Source organism: Danio rerio, chromosome 12, assembly GCF_049306965.1.
Source record: "Danio rerio strain Tuebingen ecotype United States chromosome 12, GRCz12tu, whole genome shotgun sequence".
In the NCBI taxonomy this organism is placed as follows: Eukaryota; Metazoa; Chordata; class Actinopteri; order Cypriniformes; family Danionidae; genus Danio; species Danio rerio.
In genome coordinates, this window is record NC_133187.1 from 36,880,687 (window position 1) to 36,899,104 (window position 18,418).

General features: G+C 34.6%; 1 protein-coding gene across 7 annotated transcripts in view; it reads left to right on the forward strand.

The window, feature by feature from the left end:
* Positions 1-18,418, forward strand: part of qki2 (QKI, KH domain containing, RNA binding 2) — a 70,576-nt gene that overhangs the window by 17,405 nt on the left and 34,753 nt on the right. For all 7 annotated transcript variants that reach the window (XR_011017329.2, XR_012387512.1, XM_021480038.3 and 4 more), the window contains 1 exon segment: positions 10,583-10,725. Coding sequence is in view for 5 of the 7 variants with exons in the window: in XM_021480038.3 (XP_021335713.1) it covers positions 10,583-10,725 (143 nt within the window). In the remaining 2 variants the exon portion in view is untranslated.

The following is an 18,418-nucleotide window of genomic DNA, read 5'->3' on the forward strand; positions in this document are numbered from 1 at the left end:
TAGATCAGTAATATTACTAATAACTAAACAAAAAACATTCATTCATTCATTTTCTTTTCAGCTTAGTCCCTTTATTATTCAGGGGTTGCCACAGCGGAATGAACCGCCACAAAAACCGTAAAAGGAAATAAAGTAAAGTAAAATTTATTCAGTACAAATATATATTTTAAGTATTTTGAAAATTTATATTTTTATCTATATCTTAGTGAATATAGACAATATATTTTGGTGCATTTAAAAAAATATTTATTTTTAGATTCATTAAAGTATGTGGTCAACTAGCATCTTAGATAGTAGAATAAAAAGATGTGTTGCAAAAGATAATCGACAAAATTTCTACTAAATGTTATTTTAATTACTTTTTTGAATTGATTAAAAATAATGTAATATTTTTCCTAGTGTTGGGTTGCGGCTGGAAGGGCATCCGCTGCGTAAAAACGTGCTGGATAAGTTGGCGGTTCATTTCGCTGCAGTGACCCCAGGTTAATAAAGGGACTAAGCCGAAAAGTAAATGAATGAATGAATAATTTTATATTTTTCGTAACATACAGCTTGGAAAATAAGTATCAAACACTCAGAAAACATATTTTTAAATGTGCTGTTGACTTGAAATTTTCCTTGGATGTTGGTAACAAACAAAGAAATCCATATATGTAAAAGAAAACAAGTCTAATTCGTTTACAAATTAATTTATGTATAATAAAATGAAATGATGCAGGGAAAAAGTATTGAAAACATGAAGAAAGGGAGTTGTAGAAAGGAAGTGAAAGCCCAGACAGCAGCTGAAATCTCTCAGTAATTCTTCAGCAAACCTCTGCCCTTTGTCATTATAAATTAAAATCAGCTGCTTTGACATTGACATTATCAGGAGGTTCAATTCCATGTCAACAACTCATTTAGAAATGTTATTCCCAGGAAAACATGGCATATTCAATACTTATTTTCCCCGCTGTATTCAGTAGGGTTGCACAAATTTTTGCACTGTGATTTATTTATTTTTTTGTAAGAGTGGTTTTAGCTTTGGCTTTGATATTGATCTGATAATCTGATATATACACACATATCTTCTTGTGTAACATCCTATATTTATTATTATGTATTATTTAAAAGAGAGATCTGTAAGGGGTGTGCTCATTTATGCTAGACACTGTGTGTGTCTCTTTTTTTGTATTTCACAGCCTTGAAACTATGATTATTATAAATCAGACAATGACAGAACTTGTATTATGCTAAGGAGATTAGCATAAAACGTGCAGTTAAAGACCTAATGAAATCTTGTTATTTGACTTATTTAGGAGATTTTCTTTTATGTTTGTTACATTTTAAGTCATGTTGTTTAAAAAGATTGTAGCTGCAATTGAAGTAAATCTGCTTTAACCTCAGGTATTGGGTCTGGAGCTGAAAGCTGCGTTTAGTTGGAAGATTTATTGCCAGAATTAAGGCAAATATTGTTCTTGCATGTACACATTGTTTTACACTGTCACCAACAGCCTGGCAATTGCGGTAACTGCAGTGTGTGCTCTCTGTGTGAGAATGAAGGAGGAGCTGGACAGTTTCCTGGCAGTCCAGACTATCCAGATGGTTTCACTGTTTGCAGTCTACTCTTTCATCCCTCTTGCAACCTTTTCTAGCTTTTTTCTACCTTTCTTTTAACGTTTCTTCCTCTGTTCATCTCAGCGTCTTTCATCTCCCCCACATTGCTACAGATGGTCAACTCTACTGTATGTATGTGAGAGAATGTGTTTGCCCCTTACTGATTTAATTATTTGCATGTTTGTCACACTTTATTATTTCAGATCATCAAACTAATTTAAATATTAGTTGAAGATAACACAGGTAAACAAATCATGCAGTTTTAATATGAGGGGTTTTATTATTAAAGGAAAGCAAAATACAAAACTCCATAGCCCTGTGTAAAAAAGTGTTTGCCTCTTAAACTTTATTACTGCTTGGGGCCACTCTTAGCAGCAACAACTGCAATCCAGCATTTTCGATAACTTGCATTGAGTCTGTTACAGTGCTGTGGAGGAATTTTGGCCCACTCATCTTTTCAAAATTGTCATAATTCAGCCATACTGGAGGGCTTTCGAGCATGAACTGCCTTTTTAAGGTCATGCCTCAGGATCTGAATTGAATTCAGGTCAGGACTCTGACTAGACCAGTCCAAATTCTTCCTTTTGTTTTTCTTCAGCCATTCAGAATTAAATTTGCTGGAGTGCTTTGGGTCATTATCCTGCTGCAGAACCCAAGATTGCTTCAGCTGCCCGGACATTCTCCTTCAGTTATTTTAGTACACAGCAAAATTCATGGTTCCATTTATGTAACAGCAAATCGTCCAGGTCTTGAAGCAGAAAAACAGCCCCAGACCATCACATTACCACATTTTACTGTTAGTACGATGTTCTTTTTTTCTGAAATGTGGTGTTACTTCTACAACACACATAAGGGGACACACACCTTTTAAAAAGTTCCAACTTTTTTCTTGTCAGTCCAAAGAGTATTTTCCCAAAATTCTTGAGGACCGGGCAAAACTGAGACAAGCGTTCATGTTCTTTTTGCTCACCAGTGGTTTTTGTCTTGGAGCTCTGCCATGCAAACCATTTTCCCCATAAGAAACCCTTGTCTGTTTCTTATGGGGGAGTCATGAACACTCACCATAACTAATGCAAGTTAAGCCTGCAGTTCTATAAATGATGTTGTGGGATCTTTTGTGACCTTTTGAATGAGTTGTTACTGCACTCTTGAGGTAATATTTGTCGGCCAGCCATTCTTGGGAAGGTTTTCTACTGTTCTATGTTTTTGCTATTTGTAGTGGCTCTCACTGTGCTTTGCTGCAGTCCTAAAGCTTTAGAAAGGACTTTATAACATTTTCCAATGTTATAATTTTCTAATAGATCTCAATTATCTTGGATTTGGATTAATTTTGGATTTGGACTAACTTTAGATCTCGGCTTGATGTCTAGATTTTGAGGACCTTTTGGTCTACTTCACTTTGTCAGGCAGGTCCTATTTAGGTGAATTCTTGATTGTGAGCAGCGTGTGGCAGTAATCAGGCCATGGGTATGGCTTTAGAAATTGACCTTAGGTGTGATACACAAGAGATAAGCTGTTTAAGCAGGGGAGTCAAACACTTTTTCACACAGGGCTATGTAGTTTTGTAATTTGTTTTCCCTTAATAATAAAAATCTTCTTTTCAAAACTGCATGATGTGTTAACTTGTGTTATTTTTGACTAATATTTAAATCCATCTGTTTGTAACCCCAAGCTGAAGCAAACTTGGGTTTGCAGCAGGACAATGACCAAAAGCACACCAGCAAGTCCACTTCTGAATGGGTCAAGATAAACAAAATGAAGAATTTGGAGTGGCCTAGTTAAATTCCTGACCTGAATCCAATTGAGATGCTGTGGCATGACCTTGAAGAGGAGTTTCATGCTCAAAAACCCTTCAAGGTGGCTGAATAACAACAATTTTGCCAAGATGAGTGGGCCAATTTCTCCACAGTGCTGTAACAGACTCATTGTAAGTTATCAAACATGCTGGTTTGCAGTTGTTGCTGCTAAGAGTGGCCCCAAGCAGTAATGAAGTTTAAAAGGCAAAAAAAAAAAAAAAAAACATTTCACACAGGGCTATGTAGTTTTGTACTTTGTTTCCCCTTAATAATAAAATCCCTAATTTTAAAAATGCATGATTGGTTTATTTGTGTTATCTTCAACTAATATTTAAATTAGTTTGATGATCTAAAACAGTGGTTCTCAAACTGTGGTATGTGTACCACCAGTGGTACTTGGGCTTCCTTCTAGTGGTACGCGGAGGAATCAAATATGTTATATGTACAAAAATGATTTAAAAATGTAAAAAAATATGTTATATGTTAAAATTATTTAAATATGAATATGATGACATATAGCCTATGTTTTCAGGTGTTGATAAATAGGCTACTATGTTAATACTTTACAGGAGTTGATTTATTATTATTTTTAAAAACTTTTTAAGAACAGTAACCTTTCATTTTTAACTTTTAAAAGCACATTTTATTTTAAATGTTGACGTTTTAGTCAGTAGTTATTTTACTGTATTTTAATACTGGTAATTATGGTGGTACTTGGAGAAACAATTTTTTTTCTGAGGTGGTACTTGATGAAAAAAGTTTGAGATCCACTGATTTAAAACATTAAAGTGTGTCAGACATGCAAAAAAAAATCTGTATCACTTTTTCACACTACTATATGTAAACTATTAACTGATTACATTTTCATAAATGGTACTGTATGATGATATATATCGTCATCAGGATATGAGATGACACATCATATGAGATTTTTGTCATATCGCCTAGCTCTATGGTCAGATATTACATCTTTTATCATTTTACTTTATTTATTCCGGTACCCTGAAAAAAAATTATTCAAAGATGATTACTTGGATATACCCAATTTTTTTACGTTAAGTGGTTGTAAACAATTTATTTGTGTTGAATTTAAGCAAACAAATTAAGTTGAACATTAATTAAACTTAATTTGTTTGTTTAAATTCAACACAAATAAATTGTTTGCAACAGTTCTGCATGCAACACTTTTTTCAGTAAGCAGCAAAGTTGAAGGAGTTTTCAGCATCATTACTCCAGTCTTCAATGTCACACGATTCTTCAGAAATCATTCTAATGTGCTCATTTGGTGCTCAGGAAACATTTTTATATCACCACTAATGTTTCAAAAATGTTCAGAAACTGTTTGTAATTGAGTACTTGTTTCATATTCTGTCAAGTAATTGAATAGACAGGTTTTCATACATTTTTTCACTTCATACTGTGCAGTATTTTTTCTTTTGTTATCTCCAATTCTGTTTATATGAATTTGTGTGTGTACATGTGCACACATCTCTTCAAGCCTTACGTAATTGCTCACACTGTGAAGCAGTGTTTGGTTGAGTAACCGCTTTGTCTTTCTGCGGTGTCCAGCGTGGTCTGGAGACCGCCAGATTTCGCAGGCAACAACACTTTTGTTCACTAAACGACCAAGGAATGTGTCTGACACCTCACATTAAATCACACTTGTGTTTCTGCCAGCACATATACCAGATTTCCAGTACCTCATTTCAAAAAGTCTAAAAACTGCATGCAGATTTGTCATTTTGAAATGATGATCTAAGCACAAACTTCCCATGGCCGACACTGGAAGCGTGAAAAATACTAAAGGTGTCAGAAGAGGTCATTTAAACCCGACGCATGACAGTGTGTCATTAGTAAATAACAGAGATGAAATAGGTTATCTGCTGCGCTGTGTGTTTAAAGTGCAGGAGCTCTGCTGGCATTATGGAGGTGATATTTATGTCTCGGTGATGTAGTCGCTGCCATACCAGACCCAGTGTATCATACTGTAGTATTGGACAGCTAGACTCGGATGACAGTAAACAAACACAAGCTGTAATCAGAGTCGACTTGTGTCCTCTTTGTCTCTCACACACAAACACTCACTCACACACACATGTAAATGATGGTGTACAGCAGCAGTAGGAAGGACTATCTCACTGTCTGTGTATGTAGTGGTTCTGCAGTGTTGACCAGTCGGCTGTAATGTTTGTTTTTAGTGCACTTGAAGGTTGTGCTAATAACAGTGAAACTAGGGGTGGACAATGATGTCTTACTGTATGTCATCTCAGCTGTTCTGTGGGGAAATTATATAGGGGTTAAACAGACAGCAGTGTAAATGTCATTGTTTTTATATTTAGTTAGTAGTAAGTATTATTTTAGTAGCGCATCTTAAATTTTGAAGGATCAGTTTTAAGCTAATATTCAATGTTTGCCAGTATAATGTCCGAAGATATCAATAGTAATCATTTTGAATGTATGATTTTTCAAAATAATAATAATAATATAAAACAATATCAGATTGCTTTTTGCAATATTTAATTACTATTTTATTACAAATATATGAATAGATATGGTGGCTCAGTGGTTAGCAACTTTCGCCTCACAGCAAGAAGGTCGCTGGTTCGAGTCCTTGCTGGACCAGTTGGCATTTCTGTGTGGAGTTTGCATGTTCTCCCTTTGTTGGTGTGGGTTTCCTACGGGTGCACTGGTGTCTCCCAAAGTCCAAAGATGTACAGTAAATTGGATGAACTAAATTGGCTGTATAGTGTATGAGTATGTGTGTGAATGCGAGAGTGTTTGAATGTTTACCGTACTGGGTTATGGCTGGAAATGCATCTGCTGTGTAAAACATATGCTGGAATAGTTGGCAGTTCATTCCTCTGTGGTGACCCCTGATAATGAAGCTGAAGGAAAATGAATGAATATGAATAGAGCATACAGGAACTGTAAGCAGTCTGCTCAAAGCTAAAATAATATGTTTTTTAGTAAACAATAAGTAAATATGTAACTAGTACAATAAAATTAACTAAACAATAATAGTAACTATGTAAATAATAATACTGTTCGAAAGATCACAGTTTAAACCTAATATTCAATGTTTCTATAGTATAATCCAACCAATCTCCTTTACAAAGTAAGCTAAAGAAGATGGATTTAAATATCAATATGAATCATTTTCAATGCATGATTTTTAAAAATAATATTATAAAACAACATCATATTTCTTTGCAATGTTTTTATTTAGAATTTTTGTAAAATATATGAATAGAGCATACAGAAGCAGCTGTAAACATTTCGCATAATGCTAAAATAGCACACTTATTAGTAAACAATAAGTAAAATATGTAACAAGTACAATAAAATAAAAATACTACAGTATTAGGAACTATGTAAAATAATAAAACTAATAATACATTTTGAAGGATCAGTTTCAACCTAATGTTCAATGTTTGCAAGTATATTGTCCAACTAGTCTCCTTTACAAATTGAGCTAAAGAAGATGGATTTAAATATCAATATTAATCATTCTTAGTGAATGATTTTTTAAAATAATAATATAAAACAATATCAGATTTTTTGCAATATTTAATCACTATTTACCTTCAAATATATGAATATAACATGCATGGACTTCTGTTAATATTTTGCATAAAGCTAAAATTATATGTTTATTATGTTTATATGTTATTTTTAATCACTATTGTAGTGCAAATATATGAATATAACATGCAGAGACATCTGTAAACATTCTGCTTAATGCTACAATAATATGTATTGTTTACGTATTAGTAAACAATAAGTAAAGTATGTAACAAGTACAAAAAAAACAATACAATATAAGTAATGATGTTAAATAATAAAACTAATATTACATTTTGAAGGATCACAGTTTTAATATAATATTCAGTGTTTGCAAGTATAATGTCCAGCCAGTCTCCTTAACAAAGTTAGCAAAGGGAGGAAGGATTTAAATATCAATATTGATCATTTTCAAAGCATGGATTTTAAAAATAATATTATAAAACAATATCAGAATTTTTTGCAATGTTTTAAAAACACTATTTTAGTAAAATATATGAATAGAGCATACAGAGACTTTTGTAAACATTTTGCGTAATGCTGAAATAATAAGTTTATTAGGAAACAATAAGTAAAATGTGTAACATACAATAAAATAAAATACACAATTTTAGTAACTATAAAACTAGTTAAATATTTAAACTAATAATACATTTTGAAGGATCACCTTTTCAATCTAATATGTAATGTTTGCATAATGTTTTCATAAAAAGATAAAACAACATCGGATTTCTTTGTACAAATATGTTAATGGAGCATACAGAGACTTCTGTAAACATTGTGCATAATGCTAAAACAACACGTTTATAAGTAAACTAAAGTAAAACTGTGTAACAAGTACAATAAAATAAAAACTGTACAATATTAGTTATTAATTAATACAACTAACAATAATGACAAAAGCACAACAATACTACTAAAACTAAAATAAAGTTCTCAATACTACTAAAACGAAATCTAAAATACTATTAGAGTCACTCTGAAATGACTCAAATAACTTATTAATAAAGTCATCTAGAATGGCAAAGAAAGCGTTCTTGCAGGACTCCCAGAGTTCATCAAGATTCTTTGGATTCATCTTCAATGCCTCCTCCTTCTTCTTACCCCAGACATGCTTAGTAATTTTCATGTCTGGTGACTGGGCTGGCCAATCCTGGTGCACCTTGACCTTCTTTGCTTTCAGGAACTTTGATGTGGAAGCTGAAGTGTGAGGAGGAGCGCTATCCTGCTGAAGAATTTGCCTGAATTCTCTTGTGGTTTGTAATTTAATATTCAGCACAAATGTCTTGATACCTCAGGCCGTTAATGTTGCCATCCACTCTGCAGATTTCTCGCACACCCCCATACTGGATGTAACCCCAAACCAGGATTTTTCCTTCACCAAACTTGACTGATCTCTGTGGTAATCTTGGGTCCATGCTGGTTCCAATAGGTCATCTGCAGTATTTGTGATGACTGGAAGGCAGTTCAACAGACGATTCATTTGAGATCTTTGCAACTTTTCCAAATTATCAACTAGGAGTCAAGTTATTATTCGTTGCTTTTACAACTGGGATCGACGACAAGACTTTGGAATATAGATATATAGTATATCACTCAGCATGTGACTCATGGGAAGTCAGACTTAGTCTAAAGTGGAATGTTAAGCTACAGATTCACACAAAATCCAACATAAACTTCTGACTGACTGTTTAATCCTATTTCAAGACTCAATTTGAAGTGTCTAATTATACCAATTTCTTGTGTAAGTGACTGAATGTGTAAATTAATCGGCTTTGAGCAATTTGAGCCGGTGTTTGGATTTGTATTTCATTGTGGTTCTTCGTATGGCTGCTTTCACTCCGAGGCTTTATTTCATCAGCTTTATTCTGAATGATAACATATGAACGGCCTAATGTGACCGCACAGTTGGGAATCATTTAAAACATTGTAAATCAGGAAAACGCAGTGTTTCATGGCAGGAATGGGACACATGGTGTGACAAGCCTGTGCCAAGAGCATGTGTCGTATGTAATTGAGTGTAAATCTGCTTACATCTGCGTTCGCTAATGTAAGGCATATGAGAGACAATGAAAGTGGGTGTTGCTGGAGTTCAGAAGACCAAGTACTGTTGAGTTATTGCTTCTGAGATCTAGTTGAGGTTCTCTACTTTACTGCGAGATCCTATGGGAGCCCAACAGGCTATGGCTAGCTCAGTTCAGGGTTATATTTAGGTCATTTTAATCTGTAGGCCTGCAGCATGCTTTGATGTTGTCATTTGGAGTCGTATTGTACATCAGTGCAAATCCATTCTAATAAACTGCTGCTTCTCCCCAATATCCTCCGAAGAGCTTTTGTTAAATAATAATTATTGCTGCAGTCTTTTAAGCTTCTCTCTTTGGATTTCCTCGGTTTGGACGGGCGAGCATTCAAAGGGCTGGTGTCTGATTCACTCTTTGCGAATGCATATCATGGGGCTCGAGCGCTTCCATGGCTGGCTGGGCTCTTGTGCCCTTTAGGAGTTGTTTTTAAATTAAATAGTTGCACGAACTCATCAAGGCTTCTGCAAGTCGTTTGTCACATGAAGTACTTGCTTTTCCTGGTTTTAGAAGATGGATGAAGCAGATTGTGTGGGTTAAGTTAATAAAAGCAGTGGTTTGTAATCTTTTTTTAATCTTAATCATGATGACATTTTCAAGATACTAATAATTAGACAAGTCATTGTATAACAGCGTTTTGTTTTGAAGACAGTCGAGAAAAAAATAGCTTAAAGGGGCTAATAATTTTGACCCTAAAACAGTTCATAAAAAATTCTAAACTGTTTTTATTCTAGCTGAAACAAAACAAATAAGACTTTCTCCAGAAGAAAAAAATATTAGCACACATACTGTGAAATTTATTTTGCTCTGTTATCCATCATTTTGGGAAAAAATAAAAAATAAATAAAAAATCAAAGGGGGGCTAATAATTCTGACTTTAATTGTATATATATATATATATATATATATATATATATATATATATATATATATATATATATATATATATATATATATATATATATTTTTTTTTATTTATTAATATATTTTTTACTTATTTATTTGTTTATATATTTATTTATTTACTTATTATTTTATTTACATAATATTTATTTATTTATTTATTTGCTTATTTATTTACTTATTCATTTATTTACTTATTTATTAAATATAATACTAAAAATGCTGGATAATTTTTTTGGATTCAGTCATATTTTGTTCATTTTTTATTATTATTAGAACATTTTTATTTAATTTGTATTTTATTTAATAATAATAATAATAATAATGTTTTTACTTTTTTCTTTTAACCTTTTTATTTTATGAAGTACTCTCATTATTATTGTTGTTGTTGTTGTTGTAACAAATTTGCATGGATTGCTTCCTTCTGAGAAACGCTAAAGGAAAAAACAAATATTTGAAGGATGTAGTTGCTCTTTGACTTACATTTTTCAAAATATCTACAGCACTTTATGATTTGCAAATAAAAGAAAGTCATACAAAAATTCTAGATTTTTAGGTCAATTATGACTTTAAGCATGTTTGTTAGGCTCATAATCACTCCTAATTCAAAGTGCCTTTATATAATGGAGTTTTACTGTGTCTGTTTGGTAGAAATTGGACGAGTACGGAAGGACATGTACAATGACACTCTGAACGGCAGCACAGACAAAAGGACTTCAGAGCTCCCGGATGCTGTGGGGCCCATTGCACAACTCCAAGAGAAACTCTATGTGCCTGTCAAAGAATACCCAGACGTAAGTGTTGCTTAACTCAAGAGCAGTTTCTATTTTGGCAAAAGCTTCGAGTTTTTTTTGTTGGTCACATACTCTGCCTATTTTAAGCAGTCTCTAAAATGAGGTGTTTGGAAACATAGCAGCTTTATCTTTTGAGGTAGTAGCTACATTTACACACAGTACAAATATTCTATGATGCTAAAGGCAATACTTAACAAAACACATTTTGTCCATTTTATATTTGCATTTTTAACTTAAAGAATGCATGTTAGTACCTTAAAGGGATAGTTCACAGAAAAAAAGAAGACTTACTCACACTCAAGTTGTTCTAAATGTTTGAGTTTTTTTCTTCTGTTGAAAACAAAACAAGATAATCTGAAGAATACTGGTGAAAAAGCTGTCATTGAGAACATTCTTCAGTATATCTGTCTTTGTGTTCAACAAAAGAAGCTCAAACAGGTTTGTAACAAGTGGAGGATGAATAAATGATGGCAGAATTGTCTTTTTTGAATAAACGATCTCTTTAAGATGCTAATTGTTACTATTATGTCACTGTCTTGGACATGTGTGCACCATTTGTTTGTCATCTTAACACAATCATAATAGTAGCTTAAAAGGATTGGTCACCCAAAAAATGAAAATGTCCTCATCATTTACTCACACTGAGGTTTTTTTTTTTTTTCTGTTGAACACAAAACAAGATAATCTGAAGAATACTGGAGAAAAGCTGTCATTGATATCCATATTAGAAACAAAAATACTGTGGAAGTCAATGACAACATTCTTCAATATATCTGTATACCTTTGTGTTCAACAGAAGAAACTCAAACAGCTTTGGAACAAGTAGAGGATGCGTAAATGATGCCAGTATTGTCATTTTTGAGTAAACGATCTCTTTAAAATGCTAATTGGTACTATTATGTCACTGTTTTGTACATGTGTGCACCATTTGTTTGTCATCTTAACACAATCATAATAGTAGCTTAAAGGGCTTGATCACCCAAAAAATGAAAATGTCCTCATCATTTACTCACACTCAAGTGGTACTAAATGTTTATGAGGTTTTTCTTCTTCTGTTGAACACAAAACAAGATAATTTGTAGAATGCTGGAGAAAAAGGCGTCATTGGTATCCATATTAGAAACAAAAATACTGTGAAAGTCACTGACAACATTCTTCAGTATAACTTTCTTTGTTTGTCATCTTAACACAAACCGTTTATATTAGTAGTTTAGAACCTAGTACACTTCAACAAATACACCCTTGTTAGTTGTCTTATTGTAAAGAGTACACAATAGTAAGTAAATATGCTATAAACAGGCAAGTAATCATGCACACTTATATGCCTTTTGTTTGTCATCCTAGTGTTTATTAAACTCTAAAGATGCTTAAATGTACTAGTATGGATGCTTGTACACATCTTGTATGTCATCATACCCTAAAAAGATTGGCTGCGTCCGAAACCGCCTACTATTCAGTAGGTACTGCATTTGCATTTAAACATACTACTCGGCCGTTAGAAAAGTACCTTCTATACAGTATGAATGTGAAAAGTATGAATGGAATTCGGACGAACTACACCTGCCATTTTGTCGTGGTCACGTGACCTACCTGCGTCAGTTGAGTCGCTTCACTTTCATTTATGAATTCTCTCGCAGGGCATTATGGGATAGCGCATCGTGCATGGGATGTGCACTCCAGAATCTCGCCTGAAGTAGTAAGTCATCCGGGTACTTCTCGCATACTGATTTTCGAATTCTATGTATTCGGACATTCTACTCGGCTCGCATACTTATTTTAGCGTACTATATAGTATGGAATTATGCAGTTTTGGACGCAGCCATTGTCTTTTAGTATTATAAGATACAAAAAGGTACAATTAAAGGGATAGTTTACCCCCCAAAAATATATTTACTCACTATTAACTCACCTTCATGTGGGTTTTAAACCTCCATGAGTTTCTTTATTCTGTTGAACACTAAAGAAAATATTTTGAAAAAAGCCGAAAACTTGTAACCTTTGTAGCATAGTAGGAAAAACAATTACAACACATTCCAGTGGTTTGGTTCAAGTAAAGGGTGAGGAAATAATGACAGAATTGTCAATTTTGGGTCAACTATCCCTTTAAGGTCCTACTACAGTATGCACAGTTATTGTAATACTCTATGTACTAGGGGTAGGTAAGTTCAAGCTATTTCACAATACAAATCAGTTCTGTCCCTAAAGGAACAACTGCACAATGTGTTTTTATTTCTGCTATTATTTTCCACAGAATCAACACATTTATGTACATAGCTTGTTTTTTAGGGAGGAAGTAAAGATTTCTGTAGCTCCAATGAATCCTGAAATTGCACAATTTATGTTTGGCCCTCTCCCAAACACTGTTTTATCTTGTCAGATAGTAGTCTGCTCTTGAATCTGCATCAATGCGGGCATGTTTTTAAGGGCAAAGCAGCTGATTTATTGATAAGGGTACATGTCAGTGCATGCACATAAACAGAGAGAGACGTGTTCGTTTTGTAGAGTACCCAAATGCTAGAAAACTGCAAATTTGTCCATGAAAACACATTTATAGCGAGACTATTATCACAGGTGGATGCTCAGGGACAAACATGTTGTTTAGGACTTTGATTGTCTTACCTTAGATGTGTACTCTGGGGAGTATAAGGAGCCTGCAGCAGACTGATCCAATTAACTCATCTCTGCCAGGACGGCAATAATCAAAAGACAATAATTAGCGTGGTAAATATTGCTTAATACCTCAAGTTTAGGTGTTATTTGACTCCTAGCCTATTTGAATGCATCGTGATTGTGGGATTTTGTATGCAAGGGCAGCTTTCACACTCTTCTCGGAAAGCATAATTTATGCTGTGAGTGGATTATGCGAGGAGCCCAATCTGAAGCATTTGTATGTGAACCGAACAAACTGCTGGGATGTAAGTTTTCAGCGAGTGATTATCTGGCCTGTTTGATCTTGACCGGGTTTAGGGTTGAGGCTGAGTTTAAGGAGACGTTAAGTAGACGGAGGAGAGTTTCTGACTGTGGGCTTTCACATTTCTGCCATCTTAAAGAGCTGATAGGAGCGATAGCAGGGTCAGGGTTAATCGAGTTTGAATGAGAGCCGCATAACAGGAGCCTCTCTGTTATCTCTCGTTTAGTTATAATTAACCTCTGCGCATTGTCCTCTATTTCAGGGTGAAGTGCTGACAGCAAGTGTGTGAAATTAACTTGTTTGAAAAAGTATGTGGAAATTGGAACTTCTGAAATGCAATAGATCTCATTCGGATTCTGTTCTTGCATCAAGTAAACACGTTTAGAAGGAAGAAAAGCTGTTGAGTAGATTAGCCTGATGGATGACAACACACAGGAACTTCTGATGTGGTATCGGGTGTCTGGTGTATTAAAATGTGACGCATTTTGACAACCTGCTCAGAATTTGCTATTGTTGAGTGACTTATTGAGGTCAGATGCTTCATAAAGCGGCAAAGTCATTTGGAAAATCACACTGACTGCAGCAGTAGGTCTTGTTCATGTGCGACATTGCCCAATTATTGTGATTATTTAGACTCAACAAAAAGGTTTTTTTTCTAGCCTGTTGAGATGCCTAATTGGCTTGCCATCATTTCCACTGGGTTATTCTTTGCTAAAACATTTATAAAAATGCCTTGCTAAAATAAAAAGTTTTGCATCAGATTGCAAAAGGCCATTAGATTAAAGTAAAGTGTTTGGGTTAACATTTCAAATAACTTTTTGGAGAGAAAAAAAGCAAAAATGTAGGTGTGATAATGTGTCACCATTCAACTTAACAGAGATTTGTTGTAATTATTCTTGCATGCAATTTATTGTTTATTTTATACAAGATTCACACACGTATAAAATCAACCCAATCAATCAAAATTCAAGATTTTTTCCCTAATTAGAGCTATTCCAGGCATCTGGGAAAATTTAGTCTTATCGCAAAATACACTCTCTGGCCACTTTATTAGGTACACCAGTCCAACAGCTTTTTAACACAAATTTCTATTCAGCCAATCACATGGCAGCAACTCAACGCATTTAGGCATGTAGAAATGGACTAGATGATCTGCTACAGTTCAAACCGAGCATCAAAATGGGGAAGAAAGGTGATTTAAGTGAATTTGAACGTTGCATGATTATTGGTGCCAGACGGGCTGGTCTGAGTATTTCAGACATTGCTGATGTACTAGGATTTCTTAATCAAATAGAGCACCTTTGGGATGTGTTGGAACGGGAGATTCGCATTATGGATGTGCAGCTGACAAATCTGCAGCAACTTTATGCTGTCATGTCAATATGGACCAAAATTTTTGAGGAATATTTCCAGAACCTTGTTAAATCTATGCCACGAAGGATTAAGGCAGTTTTGAAGGCAAAATGCAACCCAATCTGGTACTAGTAAGGCGTACCTAATAAAGTGGCCTGTTAGTGTATATCGAAGAAAAAATCTAAGAAAATACTAGAAACCAACATTGTAATATACTTTATTTAAGACTCTCTTGTGCCATGTTGGTTAGTTTTGCTCTATTGTTTTTCCCCCAGCCCTCTCCTTTACATTCCAATTGGTCATTGTCTTTCTATAGATCATTTAAGGGCAGCACAAATCCTCATCTTGTTTGCAACCATCAATCATCAGGCTTGTTTTGAGAGTGACTTTGCTCCCCTGTAATAGAAGCAGAATTCAGATAATCCCGTCCGGGTTTCCACCGTCCCACCACCACCAGCGCCAACACGGAGGTCATTGGCCTTTCTGTCCTCTGCCGCCTTTCGGAGAGAATGATCCAGAACATTATCCCTGCCTGCATAGTCTGTGTGAAAACAAATGTGGACTTTGACGAGGAGATGGGACGGGTGGGGTGTGATGATTAGTTTTTCCATTCTGCATGCTCTCAGCGCCTCTATGTAAAGAGCGTTCAGAGACTGTCATCCTCTTCCCACTCTTTTCAGTCTAGCCGTCGTCTGGTAATGAGGTTTTCCGATGCTTCATTGTTGTGCATTGAGAGCCAGACACTTTAGCTGTAGTTCTTGAACTTGTTAGAAAAGCACGGGGAATTAAAGGACATGGAGTTTGCTTTGTTTTGGTTGCATTCTTTGTTTTCTTAAAGAGACAGTGCAGCCAAAAATGACATTTTATTTATTCTCATGCTATGTTTCTAGTTTAAATAACTAAAAATTGTAAAATCAAGAAGCTGTCTTGGTTTCTTGCATTTGATAATTAGGACTGCTTGATATTGGAAAAATTCTGAAATTGCCATACTTTGTTTTTCTGCGATATACAGTTTAGTCAGAATTATTAGTCCCCCGTTTTTATGTTTTTTCCCCAATTTCTGTTTAACGCAGATTTCTTTCAACACATTTCTAAACATAGTACTTTTAATAACTCATCTCTAACTGATTTATTTTATCTTTGCCATGATGACAGTAAATACTGTAATATTTGACTAGATATTTTCAAGACACTTCTAAACAGCTCAAAGTGACATTTAAAGGCTTAACTAGGTTAATTCGGTTAACTAGGCAGGATAAGGTAATTAGGCAAGTTATTGTATAATGATGATTTGTTCTGTAGCCTATTGAAAAAATATACAGTAGTTTAAAGAAGCTAATAATTTTGACCTTAATGTTTTTTAAAAAACTTAAAACTGTTTTTATTCTAGTCAAAATAAAACAAATAAGACTTTCTTCAAAAGATAAAATATTATTAGACATACTGTAAAAATTCCCTTGCTCTGGTAAACATAATTTTGGAAATACTTTAAAAAGAAAAAAATAAATAAAGGAGGGCTAATAATTTTGACTTCAACTGTATGTTGTGAATTTCCCCATATACCTGGAATAGCTCTATTTGGGGAAAAATTGCATTTAGATTGATTTTGTAAGTGTGTGAATCTTTTACAAAGAATAATAAACAAATTGCATGCAAGAATAATTATAATAGAGCAAAGAAAAAAGTACAAAAAAAAATGCTTTATGGTTGCCGAAGAGTCGAACAGTATTCAGGTACAGAAACTGAATAATGAAATGTAAAATAACAATTAACAGTACAGGCTAGTCTTCGGACGAGGCAGTGGCGCAATAGGTTGTGCTGTTGCCTCACAGCAAGAAGGTCGCTGGTTTGAACCTCGGCTCAGTTGGCATTTTTGTGAGGAGTTTGCATGTTCTCCCTGCGTTTGGGTGGGTTTCCTCCGGGTGCTCCGGTAGGCTAAATTGTCCGTAGTGTATAAGTGTATGAGGGTGACAGGCCCAGATGACAGGCCGCCCGGAAGGTGTAAAAAAGTCGTTATCATATAGACAAGTCTAAATGGAGGACTTGTTCCAAAGAGCCGACCCCGCAACCATACGGGACCAAGGCCAAAGAAGAAGAAGAGTACAGGCTAGTCTTCAAGCAAATTAATCTTATTTCAAAGCAAAACCAATATTATTTGCTTGTTTTAAGGAAAAAGTCATTTAATTTTGACATTATTTAAATTCAGTACAATTCATGTTTATTTCTTTAGCGCTTTTACTATGTAGATTGTGTCAAAGCAGCTTGACAGTTCTAGTAAAGTCTAAACTAAGAGTTGAAATTCAGTTTAGTACAGTTCAGTGTGGTTATAAATTTCACTCCTGTCCAAACACTGAAGAGAAAATCTATCGATCCAGCTCCACAAGTCCCGATCTGAGCAAGCCAGTGGCGACAGAGGAAAAAATCTTCACCAATAAAGTTTCTGAAAATTTATAAAAACAAGATTTTTAAACTTGTCTAGTAAGAATTTGTAGATATTTGAACTAGAACAAGATGAAAACTTTAAGTAGGAAAAAGTGTAATTAACACAAAGTGTGATTGAATCAGCATTTGCACAAGCACAGCCTGAAAATACTAAACTACAATAACACACAAACACACAAACAGACAGACAGAGCCTCCACACAGTAGTCTGATGAGCTCATGTCTAAATATACAGCACACAGAGCCATCGACCCCCAGCAGCTGAGAATATGTGAGCTTTAAAAGGAAGAGAATGCATTGTGACCCTGAGAGAGATGCAGCTGCCTGGCTTATCACTCAGTCCTTGTGACAGATAAGGTTAAATGCTGAAAGAGCCGCTCTGCAACTGGCCCACTAATGCCAAAAGCACAATGTCTTGGTGCCGTGACATTGTTAAAGAGCCGGCGCAATAAATCACACCACGGGTCAAGGCACAGCTTTACCAGTCATTCAGCTTGCTCAACTGGTGGTTTTCCTACCTAGATGTCACAAAGAATAATTAGTAATATTCAAATGAGAGTGGAAACTAAATATATAAGTTAAAGATTCACGAAATATTGGATTTTGGGAGTTTTTTTTTTTTTTATACTTTCTGGCCAATAATTTCATTGGCTCATTTAAATTTTTCATTATAATTTTCTTGAAGAACAAGTTTTTACTGACGAAAACGACACAAAAACTAAATAAAAAGTGATGATGACAACAACTATAATATAAATATAGTGACATTTTCGTTGACGTTTAAAAAGAGACGAGAATTTGATTGAGGAATGTTTTTTCAGAATCAGAATCAATTGTGGTGTGTGATGCACGATGCACACATGCACATTTGAAAAGTAACTGGTCTACAGAAGATGTGGAATGCTATTATCATCTTCCATCGGAGCGTTTCTTATTTACTTTTGCTTAGCGGAAACGGTAAATCCTCTCACTGACCTTTTAGATAAT